Below are 15,546 nucleotides of genomic sequence, written 5' to 3'. Positions count from 1 at the left end.
TGCTTGGCTTGGCGTATAATAAGCTCTCAATTAAGTGTTGGTTGAATAGAGTCAAACATAATGCTTCCAATTCTTAACTAATCTGAATTGAAATGTTTACTGCAATATTGAGTCATTATTTATATAGTTCAGTATCTAAAACAAATAGAAGATTCCTGCTCTCATCTGTAAATGATTTGAAGGTAGAAATCCCACTTTCGGTGTTGTATGAATTACTCCCTCCAGTGACTTGGACCTGAATTAATGTCAGTTGTATTTCGTTTTCTGTAAGGGTTTTATGCACATGAGGAATGGGATATGTCACACCATGATTAATTAACCTAACAAAGAAGATCTCAGATTGGGTCCCCTCTGTCTTTCAAAGTTTTATTACAAGGAAAACTCTCTACTTTAAGACTTCCTCATTTAATTCCCAAGTGACTGACCTGTGGGCAAAAATCAGAATCAGCAAATTGTATTTGCTATTTACGTTCCTGTACTGAGATCTCTCTGGAAATGTCTCATTTACATGGTGAAGGGCAGGAAAGGGAGCAGAGTGCCAGTGAAACTCTGCCCACTGTGTGGAGAGAAGGATCACGGCCCTGTCAAAGCAGAGAGTTCTTGAGCTTTGGATAATTTACAAAGAAGGTTCCAGACATTTTCATTTCAAAGATTATCATTTCATAAGGCTCAGGGGCTTCAAGCACAGTTGTTACTGGAGCAAAACAAAAGACCACGTCTTCTCCAGGCCCCTCTGGCTTACTAACCTTACATTTCAGTAGTCTTTCTCCCATGGATTCACTTCCTTCAGGTTTTTTTTAGATTTGGGGATATATTAGACTCCTATAACTGAAACCAAAAATAATAGCTTAAACAAGATGGAAGTTTGTTTCTCTTACATAAAACCGTCAGGCATCCTTAGCTCGTATGGTGGCTGGACAGCATCATGGACTCAGCTCCTTGTATGTTGATCCACCCATCACTAAGGTGTTGATCTCCTTGTCCAAGATGGCTCACCACCATCATGTCCACATTCCCACACATGGGAAGGTATGTGCCCCTTCCATTTAAGGGTAGCACCTGAAAGTTGCATACACCACGGCTACTCACATCCCGGTGGCCGGGCTTCTTCGCAAGGCCATACCTGGTGGATGCAAGCTGAGAAATGTTTCCTTTGTTCTGGGTGGTTGTAACCCAGCTATGATTTAGGTTTTTGTTAAAATAGAAAAAAAGAGAAAGTAGATAAGGGAGAACAGCTAGCTCTTTCTGCCACAGTAATGACCTTCTGAAAATGCAGCTATTGTGGGTAATTTGGGGCTTTAGTAGGAAAAAAAAGAGAAGTGATATTTTAAAACAGCCTTGTGGATTATTTGCCTTTGAGCTCTGGCTTGGTCAAGGACGCTATTCTATTCCACCTTGGCAGTGAGAAATTAATTTTTTCTATTAGTTTTGAAATATAATGTTTTCTCCTTACAAAAATAATACTTGATAATTATAGAAAACTTAGAAAATACAAGCAAGCAAAGCGAAGGCAATTAAGATGCCTGGAAGTTTGGAGTTTAGGAGTCATGAGCAGAGAGGTGAGAATTGAAATCCTGAAGCTGGATCCACACTTTGGAAGAGAGAGAAATGAGAAAACAATGGCTGAATTACAGAGAAAGCCCAGAGTGGGAGGAGAAGGTGACAGAGCAGTCAGGAAACTTCCAAGAATGCCTTGGTAACCACTGTGGATGACTTATATTGCTCAGTTTATCATGAATAATTCAGTGCTTGAAGATATGATTTTCTTGGTGAATACCACTGGAGCATGTTATTAGTAACCATTCAGGTGGTCCTCCAATGCTTAAAGAGTTAAGGATAGAATCAAAATAAATCAATGACTAGGGCTTTGAGTCCCATGATGTCACTGCATTTGGTGAACCATATTGCTGCAAGGAAGTCTTGCAGCAACTGTATTTATGTATATACTTATATATAGAATTTTATTTTGTTTTTTATGAAGATAGTAACTACCTTTCTCAACTTGTTATAACTTTTTCTTATATTTCATAAATGATCAACTTCTCATCTGAATTAGGGAAAGGCAGCCCACAAGGAAGACAATAAGGGTTGATGAGATAGAAAACTCATTTGGGGTCATAAGGAAGGAGGAAAAATGTTGAGAAGAGAGCTGGCGTGTGGAGCATTGTCATAGTTGCGAAGAGGAAGTTAATCCCAGGTTCTTGTCTCCAGAAGCCCTCTGGGCTCTGGCCAGCCCTCTGCAGAGATCCTTAACCCTGAGATAGGGAGGCGCTGGCAGAAACATCATGCAAAGGTGACCACGTGCATCTCAGCCCTGCAGCCTGGGCTGTTGTCTGCACCTCCTGTGTGCTCCTGCTCCAGCTTTGAGTAAACAGTAGGAGATCCAGTTGTGTGTATTTCATCACTGAGAATGGATATCGCGCCGATCATAGAGAAGGAGGTGGAATGCTCTAGTAGCCCAAGAGGGTTTCACTTCTCCCGCTATCCAATAAAATCATCTTTGAGCAGGAGAGACTGTGGAAACAAAATATGACCAAGATACCAGCCCTTGTATTGTATCAGTCAGCGCTAGCTGCTTCTCACTCAAAGCCGAGCCAACTGGGAGTCATACTGTGGTGGCGCTGCTGACTTCCTGATGCTCCCCCTCTTCAGTGCTCCAGGCTCCTTGAAGGTGGTCATCAGAGCAAGGACACAGCAGGAAAACCATCATATTTCTTTCTCAATTTTCTGCTGGACTTAATGTCTGTCAGCACTGTACTAAGCTCTGTATCCATCTTAACTCTTTGAAGCCTCACACCAAGACAGAGAGGTGGGTCCTACTACTATCCCATTTTACAGATGAGGAAATCGAGTTAGAGGGACTTTAAGTCGCTTGTCTAAGATCCCACAGCTGGAAAACAGCAGAGTCTGGATTCAAACCCAGGAGGTACATCCCCAAGGCCCAGAGCCCTAACCACCAGCTATTCTGCCTTTCAGGTAGATGCGTGATGAATGTTGAATGAGTAAATTATTATCACTTTTAGCCTTGTAGGGATAAATACCTTCTGGTTATTACCTTAGCCCCGTCTAAGAATAATCCTCCCACACACACTTCTAATTTTGTTCTGTACTCACACAGCTAAAACCCAGATGATACCATGACCAGGGTGTTAATGGTTAGAGGAATGACTTCAGTGTTGCTTCCTCATTTGGTCTTTGTGTATATGTGAGGTAAAATATACATAACATAAAATTCACCATTTTAACCATTTTTAGGTGTGTAATTCAGTGACATTAAGTACATTCACCTTGTTGTGCAGCCGTCATCACCATCCATCTCCAGAACTTTTTTATCTTCCCAAACTGACATTCTGTCCCCATGAAACAACAACTCCCCCCACCCCCGGCCCCTGGCAACCATCATTCTACTTTGTCTATGAATTTGACTAAGTACCTCGTATAAGTGGAATCATACAATATTTGTCCTTTTGTGTGATTTCACTTAGCATAATGTTTTCAAGGTTTACCCACGTTGTAGCCTGTGTTAGAGTTTCCTTCCTTTTTAGGGATGAATAATCTTCCATTGTATATATATATGCCACATTTTGTTTACCCATTCATCCATTGACGGCATTTGGGTTGTTTATACCTTTGGCTATTGTAAATGAGGCTGCTATGAACAAATATCTGTTTGAGTCTGCTTTCAATTCTTTTGGGTATGTACCCAGAAGTGGGATTGCTGGATTATGTGGTAACTCTTTAATTTTTTGAGGAACCACCAAACTGTTTTCCTTGTTTGATCTTGACCATCAGTAATTGTGCATATAAGAGCAGGGTATACCTAACATACTCCTTATGATTCTCTTAATATTGTCATTGAGATTTGGCGGTAACAAGCTTATATATAAATAAATTGGTAGGTTTGTTTTGTTTTGGTTTTTTTAAGTTTTCCTTTACTCATTGCTGTAGTGAACGTGATGTTATTCCATTTGCCTGGGAGGAGCACTTTCTGGTTAAAAGGCTGGAACCAAGCATGCCAAGATGGGAGGTGAGTCATTTTACTGGGTTCGGTTCTCAGGGCATCTGGTGTAAAAGGAATTCTGGTAGCTCACGCAAAGTCGTGCAAAGCTCAATAAAAGTTTCGGCAAGGGAGGAAGGTTAAAAGGAAGAGAAGAAAGCTTCCTCACTCTAAGGAGATTTACAAAAAAATTCAGGCCCGCTTTTAAATCCTCGGCCCTTTAATATTAGCCCCCAAGGCCTCGTGTTCTGTATTCTTCCTGGCGAAAGTTTCTTATGGACTACTTTCTCATGCATGCCACAGCATGGTGGGAGTTGTGAAAATAAATCATGCAAACTGGACTCTGCAGTGTCTCCATCTCATCTGTCTTCATTTAGGACTGACGAGTTGAAGATGTGAGAAAGCACCATCAGTTTACCTTTAGAAGCCATCACTAGGAGGGCTTCACTGTTTTGGAAGGAAATATGAAATTGAAGGGGTTCTTTAAAAACATTTGGAAACTGTGTGCCTGGGCAGGATTATCTGCTCGTGGGTAGGTGCCATTGGGTTCTCTGGCTTGGTGTTACAGTCTTGAACTTCTTGGGTACAGTTTTCCAAAAGGATGTGCCTTCTGCCTCCTGCTGCAGTAGGCAAAGAGTATCAGGCTAGCTGCTTGGGGTTGGGGAGGGAACTGAAAGTCCAGCTTCTCACTAGACTTGCAGATCATCTTACTGTCTTCTGGCCTCCACTTTCCTCAATACCTGGTGTATCCATTTCTAAGCTTTGCTGAAGTTCTGCGGGATAGGTTGGCTGGCTTCCCCATGATAACCTCCTGATAACCTCCTCTGGAGGCACTTAGGTTTGAAGTTACTCCACCCTGCAAAATCACTTCCAATCCTTCCTTCCACTGGCCGTGTTCATATATTGTGATTCGGAGTTAGAGAGATCTCCTAAATCCGTGGGATATGAGCTTGCATTTTTATTTCTTGTTCTCCTCATTATCTGGGGTTAACATGTGAAAGAAGAAGAGGACAAAAATATTACTTTTCCATCATCTTGAAAGGGGAACTTGCTCTTCCTCCCCTCCTCGTCTCTTTTGTTTTTGGAAGAAGAGGTGACATCTGCCATCGAATAAGAAGTGGAAGAAAGAGATGAGTCATAAGATGAAAACATCTGGGAAGAGTTGCTTTTGCTGTTTTCTTGCTGTGTTCATAAAGCTGCAGCTAGAACACTGTTCTGACCCCAAACCAGGCCCCGTGCTAGGCACCTTTATTATATTATCTCTTATCCTTGTGATAACCCTATAAAGCAAATATTATTTTTTCCGTGAGGAATCTGAAGCTCAGCAAGCTTAAGAAATGAGCCCAAGGTCACATCCCCAGCTCTGAAATGACAGAGCCAGAATTATAAACCAGATTTGCTTGACCCCAAAGCCATTGCTCCATCCGCTCTTGGCACCAACGCTTAAAAAATGCAGTTCTGTCTCTCATTCTTAAAAAACTCCTGACATCTCTGCTGCATGTCTAGGCAGGTATGCAAAGGAAACCCCAAGTAAATCTTAGGAAAATTTACTGTTGCGTTGGAGCAAGTGTTGAAATATTTCTTGCCTACTAACTCACTTGACCTTTCAAGGTTCCTTCTGGTCCTCTAATTCTTCAGGCAGTTTTTTTTTTTTTTTTAATTCTTTTCTAGAGCCTGATAACTAACAGTCAGCAGACACTTTGGATGATGGTATCTCGATCTTCGTTTTCCTGATGTAGTTTTTCCTTCCAAAAGCTCTCACACACACTTGGTTGGTGGGATATATTTCTGGCTGTACTGTTTTTATTTATGATTTTTTGTGTGTGTTGATACTTAGGGGCACCCCAGGGAAACTTCCACAGACTTTCCTGATTACCAGATGTCGCCCTTTCTATGTAACAACCATCTAATCACCACTTCCCGTTGCCAAGAAATGAGAAAAGCATTTCCATTTGGAAAACCAAGCTATGACATGTGAAGCATATTAAGGACTGCCTCCCCTGAATCCACATGAGCTTTCCCCATCTTAGTTTGTTTTTCTTAAAGATAAAAACCACACAGCCATGTTCGTAGTGAGATCTAACAAGTGTTCGTGCCTGCACAACGAGGAGATCGCACTTCGGCTGTCTCGATTTCATTATATGTAAATTATGGTGTAAGTAATCTTTGAAAAGGTATGACGTGCAGCCAGTGTTGTTTTTTTATACTTTGGAATATTTCATTGTTTATTTTAAATGGTGATTTATGATTGTTGGGTGTTTAAGATGCAAAATAATGCTGTATTCGCAGGAACTCTGGGGAAGTAGGAGGGGACAGTGGAGTCTCAGAGCTCCCTGCTGTGAGCAGAGAGCTGGTATTAGTTATTCAATTAAGTAGAAACAGCCAAGGGGGATTTAATTCTTAGCTGAGCAGGAATTTAAATGAAGCATTCCCATCCCGAAGTTCAGATCTTCTCCTGACAGAGCTCTCTAGCCTTTCAAAGCATATCAAATCACTATGTTATCATTTAATTTCACAAAAAAGGCAAATGATAGGTTACTTTTGGCTCCACTGTGTGGACGATCTCAAGCCCTTGAAATGCTCAGAAAGGTCAGAATGCCCAAGTTCAACGTCTTAGATGTAGAAAGAGAGATGGTAAGGATTGCATCGATTTGCATGAACTTTAAAATGCCATCGAACATCTCAGAGGCTGTACCTTAGATGCACCGTTTGAATAGAAACAGACAAATAGAACCATATGTTTAAATGTGGTGTTACCTCTGGGACATGAGTATCAAAAACACATGTTTTTCCTCCTCCATCCAACTTTCTCATGAATCACTCAGTTGCAAATCTTCTAGTGCACAGCTCTTTTTCTTATAGTTTTCTGTAGAACAGCTTCAAGTAATATAGTAGGTAATAACCATAAAATTTTAAGGAATACTCTATTAAACCAGTTTTCTTTTTGGTTGTTGGGAACTTGGATTTTCTTAAACCATGGAAAACTAGACAGAGTTTAAGTTTCATGGAATCTAAAGGTAGATCCTCTACCTCTGTTAGAAATAATAACAATCATAAATTTAGACCCCATGGGCTTCTCTTATCATGTTAAATTATAATTCATTTGGAGATGTTGGGAAATTATGTCTAATGGGAAAACTCTGGACATTGCCATGCATCATTTATTATCAGTAAATTACATATATATGTAATATACATATATGCCCTAACATAAAATATGCTGAAGAACGATTCAAAATAATCTATATTGAGTGGACAAGTACAGGTAGGCAAATGTGTTCTTTGCCGGGGAGGGGGGACCCTTAGCTATTTCATTCAAGTCTGTTTCGGGAGCATCCCAAATGCTGCTGTTTTTAATACTAGAAGCCCACTTATTATGATTTTGAAGTAAGATTATCTACCACAGCTGGACTGCACGTGAGGAATGTTGCAGGGAGGGATGAGGCAGTGGTGTTGTACCCGATTGGACCTCAGAATGTTCTCTTACCAGATGTTGATGTTTATAGGTTGTATACATTTTTAATAAATTTTATATAAAATTTGTAAATGATAGATTTAATAAAATTTTCATAAAGTTTAAAAGCTTTAGGAAGAGATTGCTGAAGTTTCTCCTATGAGTGGTAACCTGCCTAGCAGACCAGTTCACAGAAATTGATTTGACCAATAATATAGATTATACTAATTTGCAAAAATAGAAAATAATGCTGTTAATTTTTTTTTTTACTATGTGATAGAAAAAATACATTCAAGTGTATCAAATTCTTCTTAAACAGACAGAAGCCCTTTTCTAACATGGTTAAAGGTTCTGACCACTTGATGAAGGTGAGAACTTGCTTTAGGACACACACAGATAATGCCTGATTTCTCAAATCAGTGGTTTGTGCCCCTGTACCCATTACAACGTACAAAGGACGTGTTCACACAGGTGGCGTGATAGGCTGCAGGTGATTGGCAATTCCCAGCCAGTAGACCACATTTGACTTATTCCCTTTCCCTTGCACCTAGAAAGCACATCCAAATGCAAATGCAAATATTGAGTGGTATTGCGAGAGGAGTAACTTTGAATTTGATTTCTCTTATGGTTACCGAGAGATAGTTTCTTTAAATGATAGTTAACCATTACAGTTAAAAAATATCTTAGGGTATATTCTTAAAATATGCAGATTCACTGGACCCTGGTTAATTCTTGGCCTCTGAGTTAACATATACTGATGTAGTGTGGTAAAGGAAAGCTTACAAAGAAACAGCTGGGAGAGAAGAGAAGGAAAAAGTAATGGGGGCTGGAGAGATGGAGAGCAAAGGGGAGTGTTTGCTCCAGCAGAAATATCACTATTGTTCTCTTTCCCACACAATGAAGAAACCTTGTAACCATATAGGGCCATTTACCCTCTGCCATATTTTTATTCTACATTTGTTACACTTATTGCATCTACATGCATAATGAACCCTACAAAACAATGGTATAATTTTGGCTTTAAAACAATTGAGTGAAAAACTAGCCTTTTATATGTACCTGGATATTTATCATTTGTGATGTTCTTCATTCGTTTCTAAAGGTTCAAGTTTCCCTCGGGTATCATGTCCCTTTAGCCTGAAGAACTCCCTTGAGCATTTCTTATGGTGCACGTCTGCTGGTGACGAATTCTTAGTTTTCTTTTATCTGAAATGTCTTTATTTTACCTTCATTCTTGAAGGATATTTTCACTGGATGTAGGATTCTGGCTTGACAGGTTTGTTTGCTTTCTTAGCATTCAGAAGAAGCCATACCATTGTTTCTGGTTGCCATAGTGTTTGATGAGAAGCCCATGGTCATTCAAATCATCCTTTCCTTGTAGATAATGTGTAATTCTTCTCTGTCTGCTTTCAAGATTTTCTCTTTAGTTTTCAGCAATGTGACTTGGACATCTCGACATTTTTTTGTATGTGTGTGTATTTAATGTGTTTGGGGTTTGCTAAACATCTTTAGTCTGTACATTTGTCTTTCACTTAATTTGGTATGTTTCAACCATTTTTTTCAAATATTTTTTTCTGCTCTGTTCTCTTTCCTCTCCTTCTGGAACTCCAAATACCATACATTAGACTCTTGAGATCATCTCACCAGTCACTGAGGTTTGGTTCTTTTTTTAAATCATTTTTTTTTCTCCAAGCTGGATAATTTCTATGCATGTATCTTCAAATTCACTAATTCTTTCCCACATCATATCTCCATCCTGCTGTTAAACCTATCCAATGAGTTCTTTTTTTTGTTAATTTCAGATATATTTTCTGGTTCTTAAATTTCCATTTTGTTCAGTTTCTGTTTCTCTGCTGAGATTTCCTACTTTTTCATTCATTACAAGTGTATTTTCGTTTATATCATTGAACATGGTTGTAATAGCTACTTTAAAGTCTGTATGAGCTGACACCATTGATTGTCTTTCCCTTGAGGATGGGTCACATTTGTACATGTTAAGTTGTAGAGACCCTGGATCCTGTTATATTCGTCCAGAGAGTATTGATATGTTTTTTTTAGCAGGCAATTAACTTTGTTAGACAAAAACTGAAAACTATTTGGCCTGCGGTAGGTGGCAGCTCCGGTCCTCATTCAGCCCCTTTTGTCTCTAGCTGGGCTGATGTGCCTGCTCCTCACACATGGTGTAGGGCTTACAGGAGCCTTGGGCAGAGTTTATACACAGAGTTTGAGGTTCTCCTTCTCTAGCACTCTCCTTTTCAGAATTCTCTCTCAATTTCTCGTGTCTCTGATTGCCAAGGTTTTGTCCTCTGTTTGATCAAGCCAAAAAATGCTACAGTTTTCTCTGAGTTTTAGCTTCCCACACCGCATGGCAGCTGTGATCTGCACTCAGGCTAAAGCCCTGAAGGGCAGGAGACTTACCCTGTGTTGGTCCCTTGTTCAAAATTATAACTCTGCCTGCTTTATTCATTCTCTAGAAGCTTCATGTAGTCATTGGCTTCTATTTTGTCCAGAGTTTAAAGTTATTATCTGCAGGGGAGCGGGTTGGTTAGGAGCTCAGAACTCCTTACCAAAGATGTAATCTTTCCAGTGGAGATTTACATTTTGAACTGATGGCACCATTCCTCTACCTCAGGCAGAGATGTAAGTCTTTGATATTTATGTTAGGAATTGCCTGTTTCTTGTTTTTTAAATTCAGGTAATTTAGGTGCTTTTCAGTACCTTATGTGGTAAGGTGTTTAAAAAGAGCACTCGAGGGCTGGCCCAGTAGCATAATGATTAAGTTTGCGCGCTCTGCTTCGGTGGCCCGGGGTTCCCGGGTTTGGATCCCTGACGTGGACAGACGCACTGCATGATAAGCCATGCTGTGGCAGGCGTCCCATATATAAAGTAGAGGCAGATGGGCACGGATGTTAGCTCAGGGCCAATCTTCCTCACCAAGAAAAAAAAAAGCACTTGAATGAAGACAGAATGCTTGGGTTCCAGTCCGAGGCTTGATAATAATGTTGTTGTTAGTGCTGTCAAGTCAATCCTGACTTCTGGCGACCCTGTGTACAGTAGAGTGGGATCCTGCCTGGTCTTTTCGCTACATCCTTTCACTTCCAGCGCTATATTAGACAATGCTCCACTGCCATTCACATGCTTTTCGTGGTCAATTTTTTTTTCAGAAGTGAGGGACCAGGTCTTTCTTTCTATTGATAATAATTAGCTACCTAATTATTATTATAATTAGTCATTATTTATAATTATCAAATTATTATTAAACTTAGCTAATTGTTATAGTAATAGCAAGTCATGTGAATCCTTGGCCTGTTGGAAAGGTCCTTTTCATGACTATATCCTGTAGGCCTCTAATTACCTAATATAAATATCTTGAAGTCTCCAAGTTAATTCACTTCATAGGATTCAAAGGATTAATTTCACGTATTATGTGAAAAGGACATCCTACTATTGGAAGATGTGGTCATGTGGTATTGATGATAATTTTCCTTTTTATCTCAAATTCCTTAAAAATACTCCATCCCTACTTTCCTTTATGCTTCAGTTTTTCCTGGGCACAAGTTATTTCATTCAAAACCAAAAACTGAAAAGAATTATATTTTCGGTCTAACACATCACATTTAAAATGTGTTTTGTTTGTTTGTCTCTTAGGAAAAAGTGCTGCAAGGGTTATAAATTTGTTCTTGGACAGTGCATCCCAGAAGGTATGTGATATAAAAGATTATGTCTTCTTACCTTTTTCATGACTCATCATTAGATGTCTATAGAGTTCAGATGTACATGGAGTGTATGTGTGTTATCTGTGTGTGTGTGTATAATTTCTATTTTTTTGGCATTAAGTTCTTCTAATGCCAATTTGGTTACAGGTAGCCTATTCTGTCTAAATCATTACACAACATACACACATACATTGAGTAATTCTTATATTTCAGTTTTTATGCTGAAGAGGCTGTAATTGCCTAATTAGTGTTTCATACACAGTTAGAACACAACCGTCCTCCCAGCATCTCTACCTGCTTTTCATGTGCTAACTCAAAGCCCCTTCACATGACCATCAGCAAACACTGTGCTCAGCCCAGCACTGAAGAGACAGAGCAATGTAAGACATGGACCCAGCACTCGAGCTGGGGAGACAGGATGTGGATAGCATGGAATCAGAGAGACTTGGATTTTAATCATGCTTCCACATTGCCTTAGTCCATTTGGGTTGCTATAACAAAAATACCATAGATGGGGTGGCTTAAACACAAACATTTCTTCCTCACAGTTCTGGAGGTGGGGAAGTCCTGGACCAAGGCATCAGGAGATTCAGTGTCTGGTGAGGGCCTTCTGGTTCACAGACAGTCGTCTTCTTGCTGTGTCCTCACAATGCAGAAGTGGGTGAGGGAGCTCTCTGGGGCTTCTTTTATAAGGGCACTAATTCTATTTATGAGGGCCTCACCTCGTGATCTAATCATCTCCCAAAGGCTCCACCTCTTTTTTTTTTTTTTTAATTTATTTTTTCCCCCAAAGCCCCAGTAGATAGTTGTATGTCATAGCTGCACATCCTTCTAGCTGCTGTATGTGGGACGCGGCCTCAGCGTGGCCGGAGAAGCGGTGCGTCGGTGCACGCCCGGGATCCGAACCCGGGCCGCCAGCAGCAGAGCGCATGCGCTTAACCGCTAAGCCACGGGGCGGCCCGGCTCCACCTCTTAATTACCATCACATTGGGCATTAGGATTTCCACATATGAATTTGAGGAGGGCGCAAACATTCAGTCCACAACATACCTCCTACTAGCTATGATCTTGGGCAGGTTACTTTCTAAAGCTTAGTTTCTGCAGGAAAGTATTAGTACTTGACTTGTATGGTTGTTTTAAGAATATTACTGCATGTAAAGTACTTGGAACAGAGGCTGGCTCTTGTGAAGTGCTTGATAAATGGCAGTTGCTGTTACTGCTGCTGCTGTTATTAATAGTAATTGCAAGGTGCAATAGAGGCATTCAGTGCAACTGAACACTGCATTCAGTGTTCAAGGGGACACATAGCACAGAGGACCAGGGCGGTCAGAGGTGGTCTCAAGGAGGGGAGACTTGAACTAGATTGTTAAGGAAGGCTGCCCAGGACTTAGACAAGAAGAAGGAAGAGAGCTGCAAAGGATTCCAGGCAGAGCCCTGACACACAAGACACTAGGAGCTGTTTGAAGAGCATGAGGTTAGTTTGCCTAGGCCTGGGGTGGGCCGGGGAGAGGTGGGTGAGTAATGTGAAATAGTTTTCTTTACTGTTGCTCAAGAAGCTAGGTCTCTATAGAGGACCTGGAGCCCAGCCAAACTAATGCATGTTGCATAATCTCATAGAGAGCAATTCCGTTATCAATTAGAAATAATTGAATCTCTCCTGTGTATTGCTTTCTTTGGTGGAAGGATGGAAGAGTTCATTAAACCAGAGCTGACCTTTGGGAAAGCTGCTTTAGGAAGGTTGGTTAGGAAATCACTTCCTATATGATGGTTTATGTAGCCTTGGGTCTCTCCAAGACTGAATTTCACACTGCCAGCCAATTCCGTTGGTTAGAGCTTGGTGGAAAAAAACACAAAGGTCAAAATAATTGCATTCTTTTGTAAGCTAGGTTTTCTCAGTCCTTCATACTTCAGATGTGTCCTTTATGTTTCAATTTGGCAGATACTGAAAGGAAATTGAGGCGGATCAACTTAAGATCCCAGCTAAAGACCTTGCCCAACCTAATTAAAGACACGTTTCGTGGATACCACTTACCTAGAGTTTCTTTAAATGTTAGGTATTGTGGTTCCAAACATCTAGGCCTAAAACCAGTCTCCTTCACCCTAAAGTGAGACTGCAACACCTGTGGTTAATGTAGCCTAGACCTGAGTATTTCCAGGAAGAGTCTCAAGTGCCGCAAGTTGCTTTGCCATAACTCTCTGCTCGATTGCTTTTCACTAGAATACTTTTTAAAGTTGATTTGTTTTAGTCTGTGGAAATCAGTCAGAGTGGGAGTGTGTGGTTTTTACTAAAGATATCTTTAGTCATAAAGGTTTCTATTACCGAAGAATGCAAAGCATAAATGTAAGATTTCAGAAAAGGTGGTGTATTAGTCAGGATTCTCCAGAAAAACAGATTTATTTTAAGGAATTGGCTCAAGAAATTGTGGAGGCAAGTCCAAAATCTATAGGGTAGGCCAGCAGGCTGGAAGCTCACAGAAGAGCTACAATTTGTGTCTGAAGGCATCTGCTGGCAGAATTCCCTCTTTATCCGGGGAGGTCTTTTTTCTATTAAGGTCTTCATGTGATTGGATGAGATCTACCTACATTATGGAGGATAATCTGCTTTACTTTACTCAGAGTCCACTGATTTAAATATTAACCCCATCTAAAAAATATCTCCACCAAAACATCTAGAAAAATGGCCGAATATTTGGGTACCATGGCCTAGCCAAGTTGACACATAAAATTTACCATCACAGGTAGTAAAAAGAGACTAGAATTTCTAAACAAATATGCTAACTAATGAGAAGAAGCTACAGTTTAAAAGGTGTTGTTGCCTCGTATTTGTTGCTCTAAGTCAAGGATCAGAAACCTATGGCCTGTGGGCCAAACTGACCCACTGCTTGTTTTTGTAAATAAAGTTTTATTGGAACACAGCCACACCCATTCACTTAAATATTGTCTGTGGCTGCTTTTGCCCTGTAACAGCAGAGTTTTGCCTTAGTTGCAACAAAGGCCTGCAAAACCAAAAAGATTATCTGGCCCCTTTACAGAAAAAATTTGCCAACCCTTACTATAAGTATTATCTTGATTGGCCGGGTGATAGGGTAACCTGATTTGTTCTAGTTCAACAATTATTAATTGAGCATATACTGTAAGAAGAGAGTGTTGCTGGTTATTCCAGGGGACATAGTTCCTGCCAGATACCAGCCAATCATAAAAACTAGTAACAAAAGAAGCAGAAGAACAGGGAAAGCTTTTTGCCATGTGTCAGGCACTGTGCTGAACGCATCATTCAATTTCATCTTCGTAAAAGCACCGTGAAGTCCATATTACTGTTATCCCTATTTTATAGGTAAGGAAATTGAGGCTTAAAGACCTCAAGGGCACAGAGAGAGTGGCAGAGTTTGGAGGGTTGGCTCCAGAACCTGTCCTGGTCACCATAATGCTTCATGCCTCCGAGAGTAGAACCTGACACAGAGGAGGCCTTCCAGAAACAGGGCAGAGCATGTGAGGGAAAGAGAGCGCAGTCTTACTGAAGTGTAAGGAACTCATAGATCAGTCTTTCTTTCTTTCTTTTTTTTTTTGTGAGGAAGATTGGCCCTGGGCTAACATGCATGCCCATCTTCCTCCACTTTATATGGGACACCGCCACAGCATGGCTTGACAAGCGGTGTGTCGGTCCGCCCCCGGGATCCGAACCTGTGAATCCCGGGCTGCCAAAGCAGAGCGTGTGAACTTAACTGCTATGCCACTGGGCCGGCCCCCTTTTTTTTTGGGGGGGGGGTACGCAGTTTTCACATTTTATTGTGCTTTATTAAATTTCGCCATTACATAGGTTTAGTATATGCTAGTCTTATGACCAGACTTTTGAAATGTAAAGATAACTGGATGGATGACTTTAAGAATGTGCTATATTAGACATAGAATTTATTAAACCATTAGAAAATATAGGGGTGGTAAAACTCTTGTCAATACACAATCACACATTTTAATGGCACAAGTAAATGATACAGGGACAGGAAGACGTTATGTAAAACTTTGGGTTGTAACTGGAGGAAAAACCTCTTCAGGACTGATCGGAGGTCCTTGGTTGCTGACAATCCCCCCTGGGTTGAACAAAATCCCTATTAGTCAGGAGAAATAGTAGCAACAGGATAGACTAAGAAATTGGCTCATGTCAATTCAGATGGTGGGGGCTGGCAGTCTGAAGAGAACAGGGATGGTTGGAGGCTGGAATTCCAGTTGGATGTTGCAGCTCAAGTCTGAGATCTGTAGATTAAAAAGATTGGAAAGAGTCCAGGCGGAATGTTAGTGCATCTCTCAAGAATCTTTATTTCAAACAAGCTCCTAGGATACTTTCCTCAAACGGGGAGATGAATCTTAAGGTTGGAAATGTA

The 15,546-nt window shown here is 40.6% G+C and overlaps 1 protein-coding gene across 1 annotated transcript in view; it reads left to right on the top strand.

Moving 5' to 3' along the window:
• The window catches only part of CCBE1 (collagen and calcium binding EGF domains 1), a 232,863-nt gene that overhangs the window by 181,590 nt on the left and 35,727 nt on the right, over positions 1-15,546 (top strand). Inside the window, exon 3 of the mRNA XM_058557242.1 lies at positions 11,100-11,152. Within this exon, the coding sequence (XP_058413225.1) occupies positions 11,100-11,152 (53 nt within the window). The remainder of the gene's footprint in view (positions 1-11,099; positions 11,153-15,546) is intronic.

Source organism: Diceros bicornis, chromosome 16, assembly GCF_020826845.1.
Source record: "Diceros bicornis minor isolate mBicDic1 chromosome 16, mDicBic1.mat.cur, whole genome shotgun sequence".
Lineage (NCBI taxonomy): Eukaryota > Metazoa > Chordata > Mammalia > Perissodactyla > Rhinocerotidae > Diceros > Diceros bicornis.
This window is presented reverse-complemented; position numbering and strand designations above follow the sequence as displayed.